This window comes from Anticarsia gemmatalis, chromosome 23 (assembly GCF_050436995.1).
Source record: "Anticarsia gemmatalis isolate Benzon Research Colony breed Stoneville strain chromosome 23, ilAntGemm2 primary, whole genome shotgun sequence".
NCBI classification, from domain to species: Eukaryota; Metazoa; Arthropoda; class Insecta; order Lepidoptera; family Erebidae; genus Anticarsia; species Anticarsia gemmatalis.
The window spans coordinates 8,509,746-8,537,449 of NC_134767.1; the positions used below are offsets into that span (position 1 = coordinate 8,509,746).

At 34.6% G+C, this 27,704-nt stretch overlaps 2 protein-coding genes and 1 non-coding gene across 4 annotated transcripts; 2 read left to right on the forward strand and 1 right to left on the reverse strand.

The window, feature by feature from the left end:
• The first annotated feature begins 3,440 nt into the window (after positions 1-3,440).
• Positions 3,441-14,752, forward strand: LOC142983168 (chymotrypsin-1-like). 2 transcript variants are annotated; one of them, XM_076130044.1, is made up of 7 exons: positions 3,487-3,563; positions 5,062-5,256; positions 12,315-12,507; positions 13,108-13,354; positions 13,753-13,899; positions 14,209-14,307; positions 14,574-14,752. In XM_076130044.1, exons 1-7 carry the CDS (start codon positions 3,506-3,508, stop codon positions 14,688-14,690), a joined length of 1,056 nt encoding a protein of 351 aa, XP_075986159.1. In that variant the 5' UTR covers positions 3,487-3,505; the 3' UTR covers positions 14,691-14,752. The 2 variants fall into 2 exon arrangements, with proteins under 2 accessions (XP_075986161.1, XP_075986159.1); XM_076130046.1 differs by lacking the exon at positions 5,062-5,256 and having other exon boundaries at positions 3,441-3,563.
• Positions 11,480-11,563, forward strand: TRNAL-CAG (transfer RNA leucine (anticodon CAG)). Its single transcript has one exon. It is a non-coding gene; the product is annotated as a tRNA-Leu (tRNA).
• A 470-nt stretch (positions 14,753-15,222) lies between the features above and the next one.
• LOC142983186 (vanin-like protein 1) lies at positions 15,223-26,756 on the reverse strand. The gene is made up of 9 exons (XM_076130075.1): positions 26,589-26,756; positions 25,400-25,477; positions 24,166-24,228; positions 23,003-23,145; positions 22,096-22,286; positions 21,319-21,459; positions 19,231-19,392; positions 18,588-18,723; positions 15,223-18,008 (listed from the first exon to the last, which is right to left on the reverse strand). The coding sequence occupies exons 1-9, from the start codon at positions 26,646-26,648 to the stop codon at positions 17,624-17,626; spliced, it is 1,359 nt and encodes a 452-aa protein (XP_075986190.1). The 5' UTR covers positions 26,649-26,756; the 3' UTR covers positions 15,223-17,623.
• Positions 26,757-27,704: the final 948 nt, after the last annotated feature.

The window sequence follows — 27,704 nt, forward strand, 5'->3', positions numbered from 1 at the left end:
TTTTCGATAGCATTAAACAATTCTCGCAATACTCGCAAACATACCATTCTCTAAGATAATGATACAAATGTGTCACTCCATCATTATGTCGATCGTACACCGCGCGCGTGTCGGCATGCCGCATGCGGTAATTGTCGCATTCATATTCGACTGTCGACAGGAACAATCAGACGTATGCGCCGGCGCTATCTAGTGGACGAGACAGAAACTAATGAGCGAATAGTTTTGCAGGTGTCATAAAATAAATACCAAAATTTTCCAGGAGTAAAGAGTATCCTATATGTTAATACAGGTTATAAACTAAACGTGGACCAAATTTAATTTAAATAGGGTCAGTAGTTTTGGGATAATTGAGTGATAGACATGCATATATACATGTATTCTTAGAAACTTACACATTTAGTAGGTAGGATAAAGGATAATGTAAGATGTCAATTCTCTAAGATAATGATACAAATGTGTCACTCCATCATTATGTCGATTGTACACCGCGCGCGTGTCGGCATGCGGCATGCGGTAATTGTCGCATTCATATTCGACTGTCGACAGAAACAATCAGACGTATGCGCCGGCGCTATCTAGTGGACGAGACAGAAACTAATGAGCGAATAGTTTTGCAGGTGTCATAAAATAAATACCAAAATTTTCCAGGAGTAAAGAGTATCCTATATGTTAATACAGGTTATAAACTAAACGTGGACCAAATTTAATTTAAATAGGGTCAGTAGTTTTGGGATAATTGAGTGATAGACATGCATATATACATGTATTCTTAGAAACTTACACATTTAGTAGGTAGGATAAAGGATAATGTAAGATGTCAATTCTCTAAGATAATGATACAAATGTGTCACTCCATCATTATGTCGATTGTACACCGCGCGTGTCGGCACGCGGCATGCGGTAATTGTCGCATTCATATTCGACTGTCGACAGAAACAATCAGACGTATGCGCCGGCGCCATCTGGTGGACGAGACAGAAACTAATAAGTGAATAGTTTTGGAGGAGGTGTCATAAAAAATTAATAAACGAATAGTTTTGGACAAGGCTTAGGAAATAATTTCGAAAAAAAAATCCAGGAGTAGAGAGTAAACCTATGTGTTAATACAGGTTATAAACTATCTGTGGACCAAATTTCATCAAAATCGGGTCAGTAGTTTTAGCGTTACTGAGTGACAGACATGCATCAAATTCCATTTCGGGCGGCTTGAACAAATTTGTCACTAGGCCGACCACTAACCATATTGATGTTGATATCAGACACTTATACAGAATTCTTAATTAGAAAACATAATTTTGTCTCCTGCCCGAGCAAAACATTTTTAATAAGCAGTTGCCTTCAAAACAAACATAGGCAGTGAACCACCTTAGTTTTCACATTATTTACTTAACTTTCTTCATAAAACCCAACACATTTTCTTACATCCGAACTCCTCACTTGGTATTCAGTGCCAACGTCTCATCAAACGCGTCGCACGCGCAAGCAATAAGCGATACTCATGCCGACACAAATCATCTACATCCTGTATATACTGTATAGTGTGTGCAAATTGTAATACTATGTACATAATAACACGCTTTATATACCCGATAGTCTAGGCAGAGGTGTATGAAAATACACCTGCGTTTCACTATAAACAATGTTTTAGTAATCCTATGTAATAAGAGGCAACACACCAATGACTTTTCGAAGTTATGTGTGTATCTATACTAATATTATATAGCTGAAGAGATTGTTTGTTTGTTTGAACGCGCTAATCTCCGGAACTACTGGTCCGATTTGAAAAATTATGTCAGTGTTAGATGGCCCATTTATCGAGCATGGCTATAGGCTATGGGAAGTTGCGCGGGTCAGCTAGTACATAATAACACGCTTTATATACCCGATAGTGTAGGCAGAGGTGTATGAAATACACCCACGTTTCACCATGAACAAAGCTAGGTTATCCTATGTTATAAGAGGCAACACACCAATGACTTTTCGAAGTTATGTGTGTATCTATACTTACTAATATTATAAAGCTGAAGAGTTTGTTTGTTTGTTTGTTTGTTTGTTTAAACGCGCTAATCTCAGGAACTACTGGTCCGATTTGAAAAATTATGTCAGTAGTAGGTAGTCCATTAATCGAAGAAGGCTAAAGGCTATACATCATCACGCTACGACAAATAGGAGCAGAGAAGCAATTAAAAATGTTACAAAAACGGGTAAAATCCCAGAGACCCATTCTCTCTTATGTGACGTAAGCGAAGTTGCGCGGGTCAGCTAATTAGAAATAACTAGCTAGCCCGCGTGTGTCTATTCCATATTCTTCTGCCAACACTTCCAGGTATAACAGGGTTATTATAATGTTATGTACCTATGTACGTAATTATAGTAAGTCTAAGTTCTGAGAAAGCAACCCTGTATAGTTCCGAGTATATAACCTTATATACTTTCCTCTGTTATCTACCACGTGCAACACGCTGACCTATCGCAAGATAAATATGTAGACCTTCCCGGAATGACGTGGGTTAACAATAAATATACTACGACGACCATGCCTTGAAATTGTCATCGTTTTACTACAGGCTGATTTATTTTCTAATTGACTTTTCTTCGAAATTATCATGAATTTTTAGAACCCAAACTTTTTAAAGCTTTTTCAGTCCACGGTTATCATTTTGATTAATGTTATTGTGTTATTGCGATGGTTTTAACCACTGCACCGCGCTAGTAACAGTGCGACGGCAGGCCGTAGATTCATCTCCCACAAGAATCAAATATTTGTGCGATCCACAAATAAGTGTTTCGGGTCTACTATTATTTGTGCCTCTTGTTTGTATGTTTGTAAAAGTCTCCGCAAAGGAAGAACAATTCTTAGTACCTACAGGAGTTGTCTTTTTGTTAAACACAAGGCAAGATAAATGCTTAGGAAACTCGGGATTACCGTTTTTATCAATACGCGCTAAAAACAGCACACTCGATATTATATTCATTTCGGGGAGATTTTAATGTTAAGACTGTCGATCACTGCAAGGACATCTTTATGTGGTCATGTGCTAGCCAAAAACTCTTTTGATCTATCTTTTGTTCCTACCTGGGCTCGTGTGAGACAGTCGCACTCGCTAGTATTGTACACTACTATTGTTATTTTATAAATAAATTCATCTGTGAAGTTTTCAGGCAATACTGTATCTTTATTTCCGCGGAACCTATTCGACCGTGGCCCGGATTTGCTATTAAAGCATTTTAAATAGTGTTCCATGCCCTATAATCATATAAGTTTCGATAGATTGACGACAGTTTTTCATACCTAAACCACAGATAAACAGAACAACATAATTAACAAGAGATTAATATGTCAACACTCTGTAAAACAATGCGTAATCACGACGTAACAGCTCGTACCTCACGCGCTCATAGGGGTATCACCATAAGAATTTAGTGCAGGCTCCATTGCGTCATCTCACAATATAATACTATATAAATGAACAAATTGTTTGTTTTCAGTCAATTGTACGAAATGGAAGTGTACGGCTTTTTTATTGTTATATTTGTGGGAGTCTTACTTCCTAATAGTGGTGAGTTACATTCACAGCATATTATAATGGGTCTTAAAGGCAATTAAAGATTATGATACGTGATTAGTTTACCCGACGTTTCGATCGAATTGTATCGACCATGATCATCCTAATGTGATGTGGACATGCCGCGAGAGTTTAAAAATCGTTAATTATTTAAGCTTCATTCATCATCATAATTTTTCAAATCCTATTCTCTGTAGCACTTTAACTTTCTGCCGTCTACGCCAGGCTTTCAAGTTTTCTACCGCTCTTATTAAGTATTTACCCGTTAATTCTACGTATTATCACCTCTATGTTAGTTTAACGATTTTACTACGACGACGAGTTTAAATCTATGGAATAAAATTAAAGCACATTCTGCACTGAAAAAAATCTCATGGATCTGACACGAAAGAAAACTCGGTTAACTAGGTATACATACATCCGGAACGCCTAGCCGGCGGGAGAGCCCCACAGACCCCCGCTACCTCCCTGGAGCGGGACATGCAGTAATGCATTTTCCTGACGAAAAAAAAAGGTATACATACATCTCTCTCGGTATACACCTCCCCAGAGAACCTCTCAAAGGTGACCCTTGTCCGTCTATGAAACAGAAATAGTTTAAGTATATTTTTATTATAGGTAAGTACTTATTTAACCAAAAGCATTCAAGGATTAAAAATGTAAAAGCTTTAAGCCTGCCTATCACTGAAAAGAAGTTTCAGGCTTCCTAAGACTTAAATTCATTCATATTTTTCATCTCGAATCATATTTCAACCAAAAAATATTTCAAGAAGCATGCATGTTTTTTAAACAATTCTTTACAGAAAGTAAAGTCCAGCCTTAGCTATAGTTACATAGTATAGTCCAGCGTTACATAGTTTTAGCCTTCCGGATGTACCCTAATAACCAAAATACCATTTAAAACCGTGTTCAGCATACAATAAGTCGACATAGTTGCATTATTAGTTTGATAGAGGGCTCTGATCGATAACCAACACGCTGGGTGCATTAGAAAGGTGAATTTATCCACATAGGTTCAAATATCGATGCGTATCGTGTAGTTTGGTTTCCGGTTGATGTATTAAATGTGATGCATATGTTTAGTCTATGGTGTAGTGGTTAAAGTGGATAAAGGACGTAGGTTGGATTCAGTACGAGCCAAAAATTCGGGCAATGAACTAATAGTTGTTTCGGATCTGGTTGTGTAGTAGTGCTAGAGTAAGCTGTATCCTTTCACAGAAGTCCAGGGTAATGCAGGTTTGATTCCAAATTTTTCCCGCAAAATATTCTTATCATTTAGTCTTATCTAACAAAGATGATTTTAAATCATGAGGGTTTTTTTATATCGCAAATTTCTCAATCGCAAGAGCCATTTCATTTTTAGCAACCCACAAACATTGCTATGGGCCTAAGTTTTTTGTATGTCATTCATATTATATCAGCTAAGTTCTCTTAAACATTGGTAATATTATTTTGCAAAAGTTATCTTTAAGGTCTAATTTTCTTGTTCCAGATGGAACATCAACACACGATTCTCAAAACACAAAACACATACAAGGCTCACTTGGTTCAGAATCAATAAAAACTAACCGAACAAAAGTAGCAATGGATAACAAATATGTAATACCTGTCGAATCAGTGGAGATAAATATAAACGGTTACACTGGTTATATACCAAGAAGTACAAAGACACGTAGATCTATTGAAAGTAAGAAAATAAAACGTTTTCTTAAATATAATACGAACACCTAAAAAATTATAAAATTATGCCTTAACTTTATAATACAAAGTCACCCCTTGCTATTCCCCAACTGTAAAATCTATAAAGCTACTAAATTTAATAAAATTGATTAAGTTTTTATAAGAAAGAAAGGCTCTGAAACAGAGATCCCTCAATAGGAATAAACATTTTAAAATGAGTATATTCGTCAGAAGCAGATTATATTTCAATAGTTTGCGTGTAAAATAGGGATTTTGTTAGTTGTATTGTTTGATAAATAGCCTTTAATAAGATACTAGATTTGAATACCCTACATTATTATTATCGTGTAATGTTTATTTATATTACCTGATGGATGTAATTTTAAATGACTCTGACAGTATTACGAGTGATGAAGATATATCTGAGACTATGATGAGTGAGCAACAAGTTGAAGAGTGTATTGAGAGAAGTCGAGTGCAGTTATTGGAGAAAAGGAAGGAAGAAAATTTATTAGGGCCAGAGAAGAGACCTAGACAGGACAGTGAGGAAAAAGATTCTGAAGAAATTATAGAGGAGGATGAGTTTATTACTTTCAAGAAGAAGAATAAAAAATCGAAGATTTCTACTGATTTAACTACTAATACTTATAATATCATCAAGAACGCAATGAGCCCTGTTGACCCGAAGTCTGTACCCACATATATAGTTTGTGTAACAGGAATTGAGGTTTTGCCAAAACAATTTGGTATGGCTAAATTACTTAGATCACAAGATATTCTGAATATCCAAAAAATTAACTACAAAAATCCCTACAAAATCTATATATATTTTGAGAATAAACAGGAGGCAGAAAAGTTAATAAATTCTGAATGTTTTAGAAACTTAAACTATAATTGTCGATTAATTGATGAAGTCACAATATCATACGGTATAGTCAGATATGTGGACTTGGACATGAATGAGGAAGAAATTAGAGACAACTTGCAATGTGACTGTGATATTATATCCATAAAAAGATTAAAGAGGCAAACTGAAACCGGTGAATGGGTTGACAGCGAGACTATTCGCGTAGCCTTTAAAGGTTCAACTTTACCCCCGTATATTTCTGGATACGGGTATAGGTTTAAAGTTGAGCCATACATATTTCCAGTCTCACAATGTTCCAAATGTTGGAAGTTTGGACACTTAAGCCGAACATGTCCAATAAAGAAAATTATCTGTCCAAAATGCTCTGATAGTCACCCTAATTGTGAAACTAAAATATTTAAGTGTATAAATTGTAAAGGAAATCATATGGCGCTAGACAAGAGCAAATGTCCAACATTTTTAAAAGAAAAACAGATTAGGAATATAATGTCTGAGCTGAATTGCACATATAAACAAGCTCTCGAAGTGTATTTAACTCATTATAACGAATCGAGCCCTGAGAAGCCTGTAGAGAAGTCCGAGAACCTTAAAACTACTACGGCCATAGAAAAGTCAGCATATTCAGAAAATGGACCTGTCAAAAGCGCCAAAACTTACAGAGATGTAGTATTAACTAATACTTATGTAGCCAAGGATACTTTAAACTACGAACAAGTTGATGACAATGCTCAAAAAGATAATACTACATTTTCTGCCGCGTCTCCAATTTTGAGAAGTAAATCGATGAAGAGACAGTCTGCAAATACAACTCAAAAAACTTGCGAGCGAACGGAAGATGTTTTATTGTTTTCTACCACCGAAAATATGCCTGAACAAAATGATGGAACTGAAAATACTCGTGGTTCTAAATCGACTACTAGAGACTACAAGTATCTACTAGAAAAGTTAAAAAATATTTGTATGACCAAAACAAATTTTGAAGACATAGCTAAAGGCATATGTAGATGTATTTTTGAAGAGTTAATAGTGTTTGTGACTAGCTTAATTAAAGATCTGGACTTCGTGGGCAAAATTATGAATGTATTTAGTTATGGCTAATAATAAGGATTTTGTGTTGAATTTTATGCAATGGAATGCACAGAGCTTGAGACCTAAACTGGAGGAATTTAAGCTGTTGTTATCACAGGAACGTATACACATTGCTCTAGTTAGTGAAACGTGGTTAGACTATAGTGTGTCTTGTAAAATTCATGGATATGATGTATACAGACAAGACAGAGATGATTCCTATGGAGGTATTGCTGTGATAATTCATAAGTCAGTTAAGTCCCAGAAAATACCGGTGAGTACAAATAATTCTGGAATCGAAATTATATGTATTAAGCTTATCAATTGCGGTATTATTGAGCACATAATACTGGTTTACTGCCCAAGCTCGGTTCGTACTTTGCAAACGGATTGGGATACAATTTTTTCGAAATTTGGGAAAAAATGTATGATAGTAGGAGATTTTAATGCTCACCACAGTAACTGGTCTTACAAGAATGATAATAGAGGCAAACAGATTTATGAATCAGCTTTAGAGTATGGGTTTATTTCTTTAAATAATGGAGATCCTACGAGAATTAAACTAGTCAATAACTGTCTCCAAAAATCATCTCCAGACATTACATTCACATCAGCTGATATTGCAATTAACTTTGAATGGTCAGTAACTAATGAGAGCTTGGGCAGTGATCATTTATTTATTAAAATTCAAATGAGTTATCAAGACTATGTGCATATTTCTAAAATTCGTCATTACAAATTAGCGGACTGGAATTCTTATAGAACATATTTAACTAATCACCTATGTTTCCCAATAGAAATAACACATGTACAACCCATGTATGATAATTTTATTCATCGAATAAATATTGCCGCTGACAAAAGTATACCCATAAAGAGAACATGTCACAATCCAAACAGTAATTTTAGACCAAAAAGTTATTGGACTCAAGTCATCTCAAAATTAGTTAGCGAACGAAGACTGGCTCTGGCTAAATTTCGGAAAAATCCTACTCCCAATAATTTAATTATTTTAAAAGAGAAAATCTTAAATGCAAAACGGGCTATATCTAAAGCCAAACTGAATGCTTGGCAATCATTTTGTTCGACTATTGATCACTCAATGTCCGTGTCTGAGGTATGGAATAAGATGCGATGGGTGAAGGGGTTTAACAGATCTAAAGCATATATACCACCGGAAGCTAAAACAGAGTTATTGCACAGTCTCACACCTGATTTCGTTACATCTGAACCACCATCCTTTTTATCTGCTAACGTATTGCTAGAATCAGATTTTAGTTTGAATGAAATGCGTGAATGTTTCAAAAGTAAAGACACAAGCCCAGGTGAAGATATGATATCTTATTCTATGCTTTCACATTTACCTGAGGCCGCAGAATTATATTTACTACGACTATATAACCTTATACTCAGTTCCGGTTCCGTCCCGTCACAATGGCGTAGTGTTAAAATTGTACCCATCCCAAAGCCAGGCAACGATGGTAAGCTTAGACCTATTTCTTTGATGTCCTGTGTTTGTAAAATATTTCATTCAATGATAGAGAAAAGAATTGAATGGTTTATAGAAAGAAATGAGCTTTTATCTCCGTTTACGACTGGCTTTCGGCGGGGTCAATCCTGCCTAGACTGTCTAGCTCGTTTGGTGACGCAAATTCAAATTGGTTTTACAAAAAAGACACCGACACTTGCTTGCTTTTTGGATGTTGAAAGCGCGTACAATAATATTCAGACAAATAAGATGCTTATTATTCTAGACAACTTGAACATAGGTAGAAGTATCTGTCGGTATTTATGGAATTTTCTCAGTGAAAGACGTCTGGAAATCGCGCGTGATATAGGAGAGAAAGCGATAGTTAGAGTTGCGAGCAATGGCTTAGCCCAAGGTGACCCTTTGTCACCTTTACTTTTTAACATTGCTACTTTCAAAATTTGTCGAGATATTAGCTCAAGTATATATGTTTGTCAATATGCAGATGATTTTGTGCTTTATACTACAGGTCTGGACATTCTGGAGAGTACACAGAAAATTCAAAATTCTTTAAATGTTTTTAGAAATTTATTGGTAGAGTTAGGTCTGGACATATCTTCACAGAAATCAAAATACTGCATATTTGATACAGGTCGAATTCAGAAACAAATAAATTTAGTAGTTGACAATAATCCTCTTGGGCGTGTAGAAACATATAAATATTTAGGAATTTGGCTGGATAGGTCTTTACGCTGGAGTAAACATATTAATGAGACCGTTGAAAAGGCGTTAAAATACCTCAATTTGCTCAAAGTTCTCGCTAATTCTTCTTGGGGTGTCCACCAGAACCATCTTAGAAGGATTTATTTAGCTATTATCAGAAGTAGGTTAGACTATGGCTCGTTCTTTTATAACAATAGTGCTAAAATTCATAAATATAAAATAGATAAAGTACAGAATCAGGCATTAAGAGTGGTGGGTGGATTTATTAGAAGCACTCCAATCCACGTCATGGAAACCGAGCTCTGTGTTCCTCCATTGCATTTACGAAGACAATGGCTAGCGTATAAGTTTTGTTTGAAATCTCGTTCTATGTCAAATAATATTACAAATAAATTATTGGCTGAACTTAACAGTTTGGCACATCAGAGATATTGGTTAAATAAAGAGATGCCACTATTAATACATACATATAAAGAAGTATTTAACGAAAACATAGAGGAAAAAAGTACTTTAGAAATGTATAATTTGAGAATATGGGTTTCCAGTATCAATGTTAAGGATTGTATAGTCTTAAATTTAGATGCAATTAAAGTACCTAAAAGCGCTTGTGAACCTAACTACATGTATTACAGTACTGTTTCAGAGTTACGTCAGAAATATTGTGAATATCATTTTATTTTTACCGATGGGTCTAAAACTGTCAATGGAAGAGGTGCTGCCTATTATGATCCGCTTAAACCACAAGAAAGCAAATGTTTTAAAATAAGTGCTAATTTATGTATTATGTCGTTGGAGCTCATTGCAATTTCAGAAGCTATAACATATGCAAAAAATCTAGGTGAGAGAAAAATATTAATATGCTCAGACAGCAAAAGTGCGCTGCAGCATATAGCTCGTTGCGCCTCTGGGCACAGAGGTGCAACGATAGCTTATAATATTATTTCTGATATTGATACTTTATCGTTTAACGGTGTAGATCTGAAATTGCAATGGGTTCCCGCACATATTGGCTTACATGGTAACGAGGAGGTTGATAATCTTGCTAGAAAAGGAATATTGGAAGGAGAATATATAGATATAAAACCTAACTTTTCAGAATACCTACCTAAATATAGAGAAAAATGTCGTCAAAGTTGGATGGAATATTTCGATTTGAGATCTAGAAATAAGGGTATCTGGTACAAAACAATAGTTGCTGAGCCTCCTCGTATACCATGGTTTGCCAGTGCTAAACTAAGTAGACAGTTGTTAGTGGTAGCTATGAGAGTGCGATCTGGACACTTGCCTCTAAATAACTTTGCCTTTCTTATGAAAAAGCTCACCTCGCCGAACTGTGAAACATGTGGCATAGTAGAAGATACTGTGCATTTACTGACGGAATGTGTGCGATTTGAAATAGAAAGAGAAATATTAGTAAATAATCTAGGCATACTTAAAAACAATGTAGGTTGTTTTCACGAAATTTTATCTTCACCAATGTCTGATGCTGCTGAAATGTTATTTAGATTTGTACATCTTCGTTTTAAGGCTGAATAAGTTAAGTTTGTTTGTGTATCACATTGTAATAAGGTACGATGGGACTGTCATGTATTTTATATAAAAGTCCCTAAACTAAATAAAGAATAAAAAAAAAAAAAAAAAAAGATACTAGATTCACAAAATCATTGTCTGTAAAATTTACTAATGTACAGAAAATATTTTAACTTAATATTGTTCGGTTATAGTGGAGGGTCCGCTAGTTTAGAATGTAGAGCTATAAATTAAAATTATAATACACACGCCTTTACCGGTAGTAGTGTTATTTAGAAGAAATTACAAGAAAGTAACTACTAAATAGTTAAGTCAAGTAAATTAACAACTAACTAAAGATAGACAGTAACCTTCAATTTTATCTCGCGACATTTTAACTCAATGCCATTCATATCTTTATAGCCCTAGACTCTAAATTCATAGGTATAAGGTCCAAAATTGTTCAAATTGATATCATATGGACGTAGTACTACACGCATCGAATTATCAAGTCTACCTGTGACGTCATAATCTATTTATACTCAACGAGATAAGTCGTGGAAACACATGCGTAATTTCGACACTTTCAGACATGTCAGGATGGCCGAGCGGTCTAAGGCGCTGCGTTCAGGTCGCAGTCCACTTCTGTGGGCGTGGGTTCGAATCCCACTTCTGACAAATAACTTTTTGTTATCCCAATTAAATTTTTTGAAACGTAAAATTCATGTTTCCTGCAAAATTAAATTTGTAAGCTGTAATTTACATAAATAATTCTAAATGTTATATTTGAATGCGAATTTCATTACCATAAATAAAGCTCTTGTATGATTTGTACGTACAATTTCAAAATGAATGTTCCCGTGAAATATTAAGCGTATTTAACGAAACATTACATACACACCACATTAAAATGAGTTATTTGTATTAAAAAATGACTTAATGTCGAAATAAATACCTATGAATATTAATAATATGATACAAAGTACAGATTTACATACAATTTTATATAATTAGTATAATATAAGACTTCTTTATATTCATTGGCTTTTCTTCAAAATACATAGTAGGTATTTTAACAAGATAATGATATCTTATACCTTAAAATACCCTTTTTTCAAAGTTTTATATACTGCTCACTGAAAAGCAGTCTTTAAAGTATTCCAAAATTTCTACCACTCTATTACTTATTTAAAACGGCATTCACAGAACAAAAAAAAAAGCTTTTTCCATATAATTTAATTAATAATCGTAGGATTTACATCGATATACGTAACAATTTACATTGCAATTATGGCCCATATGTCATAGAAGATTATCTTGATTAAAAACAAGTAGTTTTCTACCAAAATATCCCATTAAAATCGATGCTAAACGTTAACGTAAATCTTTTCATCTGTATCCAAACTTCACTCTTTTATTTCCATTGCAGTGTCATCAGAATTCTACTCATCATCACAGCCCGAAGCTCGTCAAGACTGGGAGCGTATCGTCGGCGGTACGAAGGCAGCCAACGGTTCCTTCCCCTACCAGGTGTCCCTCAGAGTATGGGGAGTGTGGCACTTCTGTGGCGCCTCTCTCGTCACTCCTAGAGTTATTTTGACTGCTGCTCATTGTGTGGAAAGGTGAGAACATTATTTATTTTAAAATAATTTGTCATAACTCGATTTCCCTCTCAGACGTTAAGTATGCGTAGCGCCTACTTAAAAAGATTAGCAACGTGTTAGCTTTAGTTTTGCTCTTGCATGTAGTGTAGGCGTTTAGACCTTGTCCCTTATTGTGAGATATTTTTTGAGGATCCTTGGCCTTTAGGGGTTCAATAAATGCTCATTTTTTACTAAATAATCTGGCTGACTAACTAAAATATGCGCATTGAGTCAATCAGAAATAACCATTCGATACCTGTTTAGAGGCATTACATTACAAACAAACACACTTTATCTTAAGACAATCAATTAGGACCTGTTACATTCTTACAGTTCAGTTTATCCATAACAACTTTTACATTTCCTTAAAATAGTTCCAATTTATGTACCTATAGGCCCGATTTTTAAATATAATAACACTTTCTTAGTGTGATTTTAAACCAAAATTATCACACCAAATACACAATTCAACTATGACTAACTCATTATGCATTTGCCTCGTTAAATACAGTGACGTACCAAAAGGATTTGTTTATTAGTAGTAACACTGGCGTAACTATATATTCCACTATATTACAGAATGAAGCCGGAATACTTCCAAGCAGTAGTCGGCACGAACCAGCTGCGAGCGGGCGGCAAAGGCTACGCTATCCGCAAGATAGTGATGCATCAAGAATACGACAATGATATCATTAAGAACGACATAGCTGTGCTGTTCACTGAAGAGGAGATGGACTTTAGTTCTACCGTGGATGCGATTGAGCTGAATGATGAACCGGTTATGAAGGGAGAAGATTTGACGCTGACTGGTTGGGGAACTACTTCGGTGAGTAGTGATTTGATATATTTGAAATAGAAACAAGACTTGTCTTGCCAATAATTTTACTTTCTTTAAACCCTACTAGGTATTCGAGTCTATTCATTTGATAAGAAATAGTCATTACCAAACTACCTAAATAGCAACAATTGAAATATATTCGATATTTTATTACTCTTGAAATCGTATGAAACAAGGACTGAATGCGACTGGTGGCCATGGAAGACAGAAAATTTACACACATACAAAAGTACGACTGTCTCTAGGTTTTTCATGTCTAGTTAGAGTTCTACTTTGGGAGGTGCCTTCCTTTAGTAATAAACAACACAATTCTGAACGTGATACTCCATTTTTTCTTCGAAGTAATTAAGTAATTTATTTTCCACGTTGTGGTCTTTATCCCACAGTACCCAGGCCGTCTTCCGAACGACTTGATGCAGTTGGAACTCAAGTCAATCACATACGAGGAGTGTAAAGAAGCTCATAAGAGTACCAACGCCGTGTTTGAGACGCAGATCTGTGCTATGACTAAGGCGGGAGAGGGGGCTTGCCATGTAAGTACCAAGATATTATTTAACTGTCCCACTGCTGGGCACCATCCCACTCTTAAAGTGAAGAGTTAACACCTTAAGTCCACCTACTGCCTAGATTTTCAAATGTAGTGGGTGCTAAATTTTTACATAAGAGCCCGAGCTAGTTTTTCCTTACTTTAGATTCTTGAATAAACCTGTGTCTAATATATAAAACCCTGTAATAATTGTATGTTGCCCAGTTTATGTGTAGAGACTATGAATTGCTATGCTATTTTGTGCAGGCGTTAGTTAGTAAGTATTCTATTATTATTAACGTTGTTGCTATTTCAGGGCGATTCTGGAGGTCCATTGGTGCGAGAAGGACGACAGATCGGTATCGTATCGTGGGGCATTCCCTGCGCAAGAGGCAAACCTGATGTTTACACGAAGGTACAATATACCTACTATACTTTTTGTCACCGTTTTTATTGATTTTGGGGCAGATTTAATTAGCCAATCGAATTTAATTATGTTCCAGATTAAAACTTTGAAATACTAAATTATTTAATGCCAGTTTACGTACATAATTTAGGCGTATGAGTTCCTATAAAAAGTTTTTTGCGAAAATTGTTGAAGGTCGAAAATGTTTCCGAATTTTCTTTAGATACATAATGTGAGATCATTTTGTGTAGTAATTTACTTAATTTGAATTTCAGGTGGAGGCCTACATGCGTTGGATAGAGAAGACCCTGTACGACGACGACCAGGACCACGTGAAGTACCTGGAGTCCCACAGACACCCTCACAAAGCCAGAGGAACCAACAGACACTGAACTACTTAATACACCGGCGTTACTTGTGATTTAACCTTTAATATAACATGTGTATATACTTGCATGAGTGTTTTATTTCATTATTTGTTTCTATAGATATATGTTTTTGTACCTACATAAAAAGTATTACTACCTATATAAAACTATCTGTGTACCAAATTTCGAAAAAATTGGTTCTGTAGACGGTCTAATTGAAATAAAAACATTGCATATTTTCAGTATGATTATGCAATACAGCAGTGATAGCTATTTGCCTCCCATAAGTGGAGTAAATAAGTAGTTGGAGAATCGAACTCACAACGACCGATCTTTTCATAGTCATATGTTTTCCTTTTTGCTGCGGCTTAAACAGACTTTTGTAAAATTTTAAGTCTTTGTCATTCCTAAGTTACGCTTCTTAAACATTCAATACATCTTCAGCCGATCTTACTTGATATAGTACAAAGCGATGTAATAATAATAAAATCAGTGGCAGCAATAATAAAATCAGATTTTCTGCGAAACTATTAGGGGAAAATAAAAGTCATTATTTCATAGAAAATGTACTATATTAAATCATGCATAAATCTAATATCACAGCAGTCCATCGTGACTGTTCATACAAATGCTTAAACTATAACTAATCACAAAATACACCACAATGTTTTAAATTGTCACCAACATTTCTTAGTACAGGTTTTTTCACTTTCAGATACACATACATAATATATCGTGGTTTAAGTTCTATCACCACGCAAGTCATTTATAGCAACTTTTCAGTGCCTCGATTCTCTACCACTATCGACTACCGACAACCGGCTAGCTATCGACATTTAACATTTAGAATGTACTGCCAAAATGTTTCCTACGACACCCGTCAGAGGCGCTGATCAGATTTTCATACAAAATTTCTCGATGACAGTTCGGTTAGGTAGTCGATAGTAGTAGAGAATCGAGCTACAGGAGAGACATTTCAATTTCGTCTTTCGGTTGAATGATAATCCAATGACATCAAAATGTCAAAACTGCCAAAAAAATACTTAATTACGTGGTGATAGAACTTCAACGACGATATGTATATAGTCCGACCACTTGGTAGAAAGCCTTGCATGCATATGCAACTGACTGTGGCCTGTCTGATAACGCTCCTTCATTTTGGAAGACATAGATTTCTTACCCCCGGTTTCTGAGGTACATATAGCGGCAGTTTATCTATTCAATAGCGTTAAAACTAATACAAAAAATGCTATTGAATAGATAAACTACCGCTAAATGTACTCAGAAACCGGGGGTTAGTAATCTACTAAGTTCTTCTCTGCTCTCTACTAAGTTGTCATACTATAGACAAGTTAGCGAAAAATACGTATTAATATATTACATGTTATTATGACTTATCAAAAGGTGAACAAATTGGTCGATAAGTCTTAGGCAGTTTCATGACTTATAAATAAGTACTAGTTAGCTTAATGTGGAGTTTTGACAGCTGTTTTCAATCATTTGCTTGGCGCCCATAGCCGGTTGCTCTCACCGGTCGATTGTAAACTAACTAAATTGTGATTCGAAACGATTTGTAGGTTAAGCAGCCCTTGGCGCGGTCATTACGTAAATGGGTGACCGCAAAGTAGTATTTGAACGGAACTCCGTGCTTTGGAGGCCACGTAAAAGTCAGTCCCGGTTGATGCCAATTAAGATAACAATAGTTAGGCCACGTCTAAAGCCTTTGAGTGGCTTGAACAACTTTAACACTACGTTGACCACTAACCATACGACAAGAAGATTCATTCGTTCTCATATTATGCCTACGATAGATTATCTGGCACTTAACCACAAACCATGAAACAATTCCATAATATAAACTAATATTTTCAAAATAGACTTTAACTAACACAATCAAGTCTTTTACAATGTACATTCGACGACAAATAGTTTGAAGTACACTTGTATACAAATGGTTTATTTATAAAACACTTGGCACATGACAACTTGGATTTAAAAGACAATGCACATTTATTTATAAGACAACATAATTTACAAAATATTAGTACAAAAATTTACTTAAAATGTCTCTAAAAACTTGATTTCTCTGATCAAATTAAATGCACATTGTCATTTTTATATAGCAACTCTTAATTAAGTGTTACCCGTTGCTAAAATTACATACATCCTACAATTAAGTAGAACCAAAAGGGCACATGTCATATACTGTGTTGTCACATGTGCCTTTTTCGTAATAACTTCAAATACACATACAAAAACAGTCTTATTATCACTGACACACATTTAGATTCACAAAATATTGCTTTAATATTAAACTTTTCTTAAGAAAAAATCTAAAATATAATGCAATACAACTAAATGACCTTATTAATACAGCTACAGAAATCAGTTACTTAAATCAATGTTAGGCTGGAGTACGTAAAAAAGCAACCTTTGCGTGACCAATAAATTAAACCGACCGATTTTTTTTGAGACAAACCACTCACAGTACATTTTATTACATACTGAAATTTATATAACATAGTTTTCATTAAAATGGCCGAAATTTCCTCTCTCTCTTTTTTACGTATTCCACATTATTTCTAGCATTCATTCGCAGTTTCACCCGCTTTTCATTTTCCTTTCTAACACACAAATTTAGACTATTCTGTCCAATTACAAAAGGGTTTTAGAGCCCAAAATCAAATGAAAGGATCTCTTTTTCAGATTCTTATCGACATAAAGGATTCAATATGAAAAGAAAGGGGCACCTTTTAACACATTCCAGAGATTAAGAATTAACAAAAATGCACTTGGACATCTAGAATAATCTCTCTCATTTAGAGAGTAGACCTGAGACCAGATGGTAATAAATTAAATACATTTTATACTTCAATTAAGGAGTGTCAAAATAACTGATTCTAAATAGTCTGTATCAACTTCACAAAAAAAATCAGACCAATTACTTAAAAGAACACTCACATCATTTCTAATACATAAATAGAGACGACGACTAATAATATTCTTAAACGAATCCACACATAATCAAAGAATTCTTGCACATCTTCGTTGAAAATTAAATCATAAATATTATAAGTACTATCAGAATTGCTACTTTCTACTGCAAAACTTTCAAAATCTTTTGAAAAATCGCGTCCAAAAACACCGAATTTCAGTAAATTCTGACCATCGACAATTTCTAGTGTTACCTGTGTAGAAATTCCGTGAGGTTTGGCGTCGAATTTAAAGTTTTCGGTTGGCAACACTGATGTAGATTGGATGATTGGGTATTGAGCGTTTTGTTTCGTAAAGTTGGCAGCTACTGAGATTCTTTCAAAGATTATGTTTGTGCTGTTGTTGGATCTGTGAAAAGAGAAATAAAAGTTAAGTATTTGTATATTAAGTAAAAGAATAAAAACTCTTTGTCGAAGGGTTTATATCTTAAACTGGCACATTTTCAGAGGGTAGTACTTAAAATAATTATTTCGACTCGATATTTATACCAAAGGAAAACATCGTAAAGTTACATGCTTGAAAATTCTAAACAGATTGTTTTAATTTCGTTATTTTATTTATCAAGTCCCCAACCCGCACTTGGCCAGCGTGGTGGACTCAAGGCCTAACCCCTCCTCCTCGTTCAGGACTCCTCCTGAACGAGGAGGAGGGTTTAGGCCTTGAGTACTGTTGTTAGTTACTGTCCCACTGCATGGCAAGGGTCTCCACCCTTGCCATGCAGTGGGACAGTAATGAGTTAAAAAAAATATATTATTAAATCTAAATTCAGCTTAGCAAATAGATTAGAAGTCCTGAACCCAGTTCAACCCACACGTCAAGCTTCGTGGACTCACGGCCTAACCCAGCTATATTCCGCCCATAAATAATGGGTTTAATTCATCAATTTAATCCAGAAGTTAAAGATTACTCTCATTTGATGATACATACCCTAAACCACAGCTCCTCTTGTAAAGTCCAGCGCACGCGAACACGGCACAGGTTTGTGCTCCGATGTTGTGACGAGTGCTGTATGGACGGACACCGTCGAACGCTGCCAGACCGTATGGCACGTCTGACTTAGATCCTTTTGGGAAAAGATTAATAAATAAGTATATAAAAAGATAGAGTTTCTTGAAGGTCTTGATGGCTATGAATGAGTGCATACTACAAAAGTGGGCTATTCTTACCACCATCACGATTTAAATGTATTGAAATCATGATGGTGATTTCAAATTCTGGGTTACTAGTTACAAACCCCACATTACTGCATGGAATTATAAGAGTAGCCTATCATTCCTTTTAAAAGAACACCTAAGACTTAATATCAGATCCTCTAATAAGGTAAGATGCAATGAAATTAGAGAAAGCAAATACAGTATTTTTGGCCAGTGTGTTTTAAAATTACGCAGTCCCACTAGCAAGTGTATATTCAATACTTGTCAAGCTTAAAAACGTAATACAACCAAAATACTATCAAAGACAGCCTTAACAGAATCATAATGGCTCTATCGACCTAGCTACTAGTGACTCTACAATGAGCTACTGTATACATGATAAGAACCAAGAAAGAAATACGATATAAAATAATTACCAGCAGAAGTTTTGATGTTAAATTCACAGCAGAAGCTTCTATGGCAGACAGTGTCTTTGTACCCGAGGGTGCTGGCTTCCATGTCCAGAGGCTTCACCATGTACTGACTCAAGTCCTCGCTGGGGAAGTTGGATGGACGGGTGACAGGGGCTGATGAGAACTCTGAGAAAAAAAATGTCAAATAAATAGTTATTCATATGTATTGTGTAGTATACTATAGTTCCCAAGCCGCAGTTGGCCAACGTGGTGGATTCAAGGTCTAACCCCTCTCTCATTACGGGAGGGGACCCTTGCCCAGTAGTGGGACGTTCATGGGTTACTTTTTCTTTAAGTATACTAATGGCCAGTGTCATAGCTTCTGGTTAAGTTTCGGTTAGCTTGGTATACTAACAGATTGTTTCATATTGTTTTGTGGTCACTTTATTTGTCAGATATGTTTCCCGGCAGTTATCTGAAGGACTTGAAACTAGCCCTCAATATATTGATTTTTAATAATATTAATAATGCGATAATTTAGATCCTTGGATGGGTGTTTATTACACAACCACGCCGAAACTACGGACCCGATTTGGCTAAAATTTAACATAGATATAGTTTAAGACCCGGTTTCAAACATAGGCTAAAAAGATTTCATAAATTACCCCTTAAGCGGCTGAATTAGGGTATAAAACTGAACACATGTGCGTTAATCACAAAACGTTTGCATGATTCATTTAGAAAACAGTATAAGTAGCAGATTTAGTTATCTAAACATATGTTTTTCTATCTAGATTTTATCTTTAGACACCTGTTATATTTACGTATTTGCATTTGAAAAACCCGACTACCATAATTCTGAATCATTCATTAATTTAACACCAATTTGTCATCGACTTATCCTTTCACAAACGAAATTGATACAATCTGAGTATTAAAATTGAATGCAAAATGCCATAGATATAATCTTTTCTATAGAAGTGAGAAAACAATGTTGTTTTTCATACAGACGTCATAAATCATATCAGTCATATCGAAAGATCGTACGATGTTTGTGTCTATATTATGATAAATGTTATTGAAAAATAGAATAAACTCCCGGGTTTCTGAGGTACATTTAGCGGTAGTTTATCTATTCAATAGTCTTTAAGCTGATATGAACATGATAGTTTGAATAGATAAACTACCGCTATATGTGTCTCAGAAACCGTGTAATAGTCTTATGCGGTCCTGTATGTCCTATGTTCTTACCAAGGAAATAATCTTCTTGCAATATTTTATTAAAATGAATATATTTTACGTGCAAGATGCACATATAATCATGCGAATGTAAGTAGCTATAAAAGTAGTATAAATAAAAGTCTTTATTTCTTTCGTAGTGATAATAGGTTCACTCCCTATTACATGGGAGTTACATTGTTAATGGCAAAACGTGGCTCTATTTCATACACTTCTGCCTACACCTTCGGGTATTACAAGGGTGATGGTTTGTATGATTCTAAGAAATGTCTAGTCATTTCTTCACAGTAGATATATCATTGTCACTTTTTTTAGGTTGAAGGTTAAAAAGTTTATATTTTTTTTTGTGAAATAAATTAATAATAATCATTTACATTATATGAATGGTTTTTTGAATATTTTTCATTATTAAAAATTGGCTCTTGCGTAACAAATACTTAAATGCATTCTTTTTATATCTTAATGTCAGTTTTATAAATTTTATATTGCCTGAATACATTATATTTTATACGTCAAATTTGATTGTCACATTTATCTTTTTGTGCGCTTACATCTCCTAAACTACACGACATATTATGATCGTATTTTAAAGTATTTTTCCTGTCGGGAAGGTATTTAGGAGAAAAGGCGGAGTTTGCTGATTACTCGCGAACTATTTCTTTAACCCTTACTTCCCCCTTCTGATCGAGGGTCTCCTCCCGAACAAATAGGGGGTATGGCCTTGAGTCCACCACGCATGGTTTAAATATATTCTTCAAGAACTGTAAAGACCCACAAAACTTTCTCGCTATTGTATTCTTATAGCACTCTACACAATACAAAGTGTCTCCTCACGGTTTCCTTTAACATTATTTCCAATATAATAAGACTTACCAGATCCTCCATTTTTATTCAGATCAGCCACCACAAGGCTTCCGGAACCAGTCTGGAGACCACTCTTACTGATGTAGATACCGTTGCTAGAGATCAGGTTCACATTGTTCACGAAGGCCCAAGAGGTAGAGAATTGAGAGGCTGGAAAGAAGAAATACTTATTAAAAAGGAAGAAATTTAAATAGAATGAAAACGAAATTTGATGCAAAAGGAGTCTTGATAAAAGACAACTAATTAGTATGGCCATTTTACGTTAAAAAAAGATGTTTTGGATATTTCTATAGGGAGCGAAATCTATTGCGTTTTATGAAGATTGTTACCGAGATATTTTTGCACAAAATCAATATCCAATCCAATAATCATCAGCTGTTTAAACCATTTAGACACATACATGAATCACTAATTTAGCCTAGACTTCTAGTAATGAACACTCATACTAAGGAGTTTTCCAGGAAAATGATCAATTTGAAGACCCACAGAGCAACACAAATGTTCATGTACCATGTACGATACATGACCGGTCGGTAAACGATGTGTGGGTTAAGCAACCTTTGGCGCAGTCATTCCATAAATAGGTGACCGCATGGAGACATTTGAACTTAGCGTCTCCGTGCTTCGGAAGACACATAAAATTCAGTCCCGGTTGTTGTCAATCAAGATAACAGTCGTTAAGCCACGTCAAAGGCCTTAGGGCTTGAACAACTTTGACACTAGGTTGACCACTAACCATACGATAAGAAGAAGAATCTAGTGTAATAATTTTCATTCAATACTCACCACTCAAAAAGCTTCCATCACCGGCTCCAGTCATGACAAAGTTCTTCAAACCCTTCATGTACTCCACATTTCTTAGTACTATATCCTCATCCATGAGAAGACCGAAGGTGACGCCGAAGTCTGTGGTGAAGGTCACCAGTTCTGATGGCGAAGACGTGCAGTTTGCAAGGTTGGATACTGGTTTTCTGTAACTGTAAAGAAAAATTGGACTTAGATTTTATTGAAATAAGGTTGGTTTTGTGAATTGTTGCCTGGCGTACCCGAATTTGTAGGAAGAGTGTGTGAAATACACCCACGTTTCGCCGTTAACAATGTTAGATCCATAATGTAATAGGGGGTGAGTCTAATACCGTATAACCGGCTTGTTTCCAAATAACGAGCTGCAATTGAAAAGAGCCTGAAACCTATTTGCCCGGTCTGGGTATCGTTAGTAGCAATCCAACTGACTACCACCCAGACAGTCGAGTTTTTCTTATGCATAGTTGACGGGTGGGCTCTTGCATTGTTGTTGTTTAAGCCGCTTAAAAGCTTAATCATTTTGGACATAAAATTCTTTGCAGTTATAATCACTGCTCGTTTTCATATGATAAATATAGTAAGCTCTTGCATTCAAAGACTTTCAAAGAAGCTTAAAGTAATAATAGACTTATCGCATACTTAATTTTAACAAAGAATAATTTTCTACAAAGCATAAGCGATACAAATATAAATAGTACTAAAATCAAAAAATTGCAACGGAACATTAAACAAGGTGTCACCCAAGGCAACACTTTGGGTCCATACCTAACATAACTCGAAATTACAGACTCAATACCACAAAAAACTTCTGACTAACCTTCATTATAAATTAATACTATATTAAACCATAATTTCTAATAAATAAAACCTTATAAATATAAGTACTTACACAGAAACGACGGTTCCTTCTCTATCGAACACTAGATTGCTTTCGACCACTTCAACCTTGTTCTGACAGCGGGCTTTCTCATACAAATGTGCTACTACGTACAAACTTGATTCCTTTGCTGCTTTGGATATAGATTCTACTATCTGTAACAAAATATATTTATTAAAAAAAACGGTCGATTGATAACCTCCTTCTTTTTTGGAGTCGGTTAAAAATAACTGTGGATTACTTACGTAAATATTTTATCATTGTATTAAATAATGGAAAATTAATATTAGATGGGACTAACATTGTTAATAACGAAACATGAGTTTATTTATACAACCTCTGCCTCAACGTTTAGGTATATCAGGCGTGATATTATTATGGAGGTATGTATGTCGCAACTTCGATAGGTTTTCGTGGGATCTAATCTACCCAGTCATATTTATTCAAATCGGTTCAGCCGTTTTGGCGTGAAAAGAGATAGAAAAAATAAGCATCCTATTAGTCATTCAGATTTTGTGCAAGAAAATTACTTAGCAACTTGCTTTGACCCTATATGTATTTTCTGCCCGTTGTTTGTACGTATGATTTTTTTTTGCTTTTTTATTAAATAGTTAGATATAACTTCTAGCAAAAGAGCAAACAATATTATCCTGAAATCTAACAATCGAATCTAGCAAAACTCCGAATTCTATCTTAGCAAGGATATTCTTGAACTTGTCTCAAAAACCAGTCGCATGTAACAATTAAATAGTCGCTATGAAATTATATTTTAAGTAAAAACCCGTTATACAATAACATTTTGTTAATAACCGTAGCTAATAAATAATAGTATCGTGTGATTCATTTAATTTAATTATTAAAAGATCACACTTTGTAAATAAAAAAATCGATCAGTCAGTTTCTAAGCAATTAAAAATCACATGATCTTCGCATTCTTCACACCATTTTTGTTTTAATAAATTATTTCTGATACCATTTTATTATGTTAGACAGTAATTTACGTTTAAACGGCTGAAACGATTTCGACAGAATTTGGCAAGGCAATAGATCACATTTCGGGAAAAAACATGATCATTATTATATTACTATATTTGAACAAATAGCGTAACGCAGGCGGTTCTTTGGGTATAAAATAGTCTAAAATTATATAATTTTAGATTTTCTCTAAATCTCACCTCATCATAATTATCTATGATATCTGAAGGTTCAGGAGATGGTAAAACTAGGATGTCCACGTCCTGAAAAAAACACACACGATTTAAAAAAGTACTCCTTTTCATGCCTAGATGGCGTTGTATACAAAAAATATCGGGCTGCTTTTGTTATTCTGAAAAGGTTTACACGCAATATAATAAAATACACTGATATATGTTAATTATTTTACGTATCAAGAGTTTTGTGATATACCTACCTAGTTCGGTCTTATTTTTGCAACTACTAAAAAATATTTTCATGTACGCTTATCAGCATTTCACAAAAAACTACTTTTTATAATTAAATAAACAGAACACATTTGTGTGCATAATTTAACAAACATTCATTTTCTAAATTAATATCAGCAATAATATCCCAAAATCCGAGTAACATTTTTAGCTGACGCCGCAGGGAGGAGCGCGGAAGTTAAAATACTCATACGTGGGTCATTGACCTGCCAGCTGATCGATGCGTGCCGTCTACGGGAGACAAGAGCTCTCTTCAAGCTTTGTTATTGTAATATTGGGGTGAGCAGTGTACACGTGTACATTTCTACTCGTGAAGAAGGTTTGAGAACGTTCGTAGGGCTTTTACAAAAGAATATTGGGAGATTTTATTACTAAAAACGCTCATGATTTCAAGAACCAATTTTTCTTTCTTGCAGTGTTTCTTTTATTGCGGTTCATAGTATTATGAGAAATGGTTGGAAAAGAAAACATTCTTATTTATTTGTAAGACTACTGCAATAACAAGCCCTTTAAACGAACGGATAAACAAAATGAGAACAACAATCTCAATTACATCAGCCATTAGGCCATTACCATAATGTCAACATAGATAAAAATACTATTTTTAATTCATTATGAAAGACATCAACAATATAAAATTGTATTTTATTTTTGAACAGTCCACAAAATAAGAAATTCCTGTTATTCGTACCTACCTACATAATTCATTATGCAATATTTATGCAATATAACATTTTAGTATTTAAATAGACTGTAAAGTACAAAATACGAAAATGGCACTTGTATTGACTAAAACAATCGTAAAAACGCGCCAAAACTGCAGCTAGAAACGTCTTTTTTTTTAATTGCTTATGGGTCATGGCGCAATCTGGCATAAGGTTGTGCATGCATTCAGCCAAAGAATTGATGCAAAATACCTATTTATTTTTACATTTTAGTCGGTATTTAAAATAAATGGATTACTCACAGATTTTCCAGCTTCATAGATAAAGGGTGCGTAGTTTGTAGCGTCTTTGTCCAGGTGCAACACCCCGGCTTTATAAGTCTGAAACAAAGGACAACGTTGGTTACAATATTTGTTAACGTGGCATGTAAAATTGTTTGTGCCAAGAATGAGTAAGACATGCATTGTGGGGAAAACAGCTGGTGTTAGATCATAAACTTTGTATTAGGAAATGAAAAATCTTATAAATATGATAATTTATAGTGAAAAAGAATCTTTCCTTGTAAATCAAAGCAGGAATTTTAATTTAGGTCACATATTTTAGAAAATTATTTATATCTGAGTTATAAAAAGCCGCGAATCGAAGCGACATTTTTAAATAAGGAATGCAAATATTTTTAGTGATGTTCACTTTTTTTTATTAATTATGAATTTATGAATTTATTTATTCTCATGAAAGTTGCATAGTTTTTTATGGTGTTTTATAATACCGATGTTATTAAACCTACCCACGGGTCCCAAATAAAATTGTAACTACTTATTCAATAACAGTAATGACAATTGACATCTTTTCGTTCCAAATCCCTTTGATCTCATTGTTCGGCCATGGCCTACGTGACGCCGATCCATGCGGTCCCTATCCCCGTATTTGGGACGCGAGGGACTTTCCTAATGCAGAGCGAGACAAAACAACAACAATGCACATTTAGGCATGTGTGGGAAAGAGATGGAACGATAACACGCGCACGCTGCGTGATTGGGAAGCTTTTGTTACTATGTGCAGTGAATGGTTTGTTTTGAATTTATATTTTGGGATGTTTTTTTGGCTTTTCCTTTATATTTTTGTCATTATTTGTATTTGAGGAAATGATGGCAGTATAATAATGGTAAAATGTATGACTTCTGGCAAAAATAAAAAAAGAAATAAAAAAAAATATGTTGCAAATGTTGTGAAATTTTAATGTGTTTGTAATTATTTAAAATATATTAATTTTTTATTTACTTAATAATAAAAATCTATGAAAAAATAATTATTTTTAAGTATGAAGGTACCTACTCTCACTTTGGAAAAAAATGTAGATCATCAATTAGTGATAGTGTTATATCAAATCAATTAAATAATATTACCATGCAAGCAGCAAAAATACTTTTAATAAAAAAAAATACGATCAAAATCGACATCAATAAAAAATATTAAAAATAGAAAACTCACCTCACTAGCCTCCAAAAAGTTCACACACAAAAAACAAACCACCAACCCAAAAATCTTCATTGTTCCAAATTCAAAAAACACAGGCACAGATTTAAAATTAAATTTTATTATTTAATTCCACGGTATTCGTCCTTCTAGGGAGACGACCGGCGCGCGAATGCTGTGCGCTTTGTTGACGATGCGAGGGGTAGTAAAACTTCCATCTGATTGTGGCTTGTACTACGATACTCATAAACAGCTATATTACATCGTTTATCGATCGCTTAGTACGAAGGAAATAAAGGAATTGGTGAAAAGTCTATCGGAAGAGATAAGCCTAAATCAGTGAGTGTTCCTATGCTGATTTTCGCATGGTAATAATAATATGTCATAACATAATTTATCGGTTACGTAGGGCGTGATGCAATCAAAGAAAGGAGTGCTAATCTTTTATTTTGGTTTAATTGTTAATTAATAATTGATTAATGGTTGTTTTAATTCCAACGTTTAGGTTTTCAATCATGATTTTGCTATGTAGTATTTGAAATAAACAGAACAAAATATTATAGAACAGTTTCAATTCAAATATCTTTATTGCTAAATGAGGTAATAGCATCCATAAAGCAGAGTTCATAGCTGGATTTAAGCCCTAAAATTATAGTTAATAACCACGGTGATAAGATGTTATTACTAATTATAATTAATAAATATCAAGGAGTGATCCTTAACTAATAACTCAGAGGGCAAGTTAAGTGCGAAGAGATCATATTTGTTTATCAAAATTATCACATTGAGAGAGATAATTCTGTGATACTGGTCATCATCCGATCAGAGTAACTGATAAAATGTTCTAAAACATGTCAAACTATCATTCATATGAAACAGTTTGATGTAAAATGGTTTGTGTTCCGCAGATAAGCCCAAACTTTAGGAGTTTTGTTCCCAACAAAAATAACACGTGCGGAGTTGCAGACATAGTCTTGAATAGAAACGAAATCTTAAAAAATATTGCATCAGGTTAAACTAACGCCCGATTTCTGAGGCACATTTAGCGGTATTTTATCTATTCAATAGCGTTTAAGCTCATATAAAAACAACCGGGGGTTAGCTGAATAAATAGTAGATAATGTTTACAAA

Excerpts from the sequence above, each read along its gene's own strand:
- LOC142983168 (XM_076130044.1), top strand. The coding sequence starts at position 3,506 with ATGGAAGTGTACGGCTTTTTTATTGTTATATTTGTGGGAGTCTTACTT. Across the intron at positions 13,900-14,208 it reads CGGGAGAGGGGGCTTGCCAT|GGCGATTCTGGAGGTCCATT; the intron begins GTAAGTACCAAG and ends TTGCTATTTCAG. Across the intron at positions 14,308-14,573 it reads AACCTGATGTTTACACGAAG|GTGGAGGCCTACATGCGTTG; the intron begins GTACAATATACC and ends TTTGAATTTCAG.
- LOC142983186 (XM_076130075.1), bottom strand. The coding sequence starts at position 26,648 with ATGAAGATTTTTGGGTTGGTGGTTTGTTTTTTGTGTGTGAACTTTTTG. Across the intron at positions 19,393-21,318 it reads GAATAAAAATGGAGGATCTG|AGTTCTCATCAGCCCCTGTC; the intron begins GTAAGTCTTATT and ends TTTTTTTCTCAG. Across the intron at positions 18,724-19,230 it reads TAACATCAAAACTTCTGCTG|GATCTAAGTCAGACGTGCCA; the intron begins GTAATTATTTTA and ends TTTTCCCAAAAG.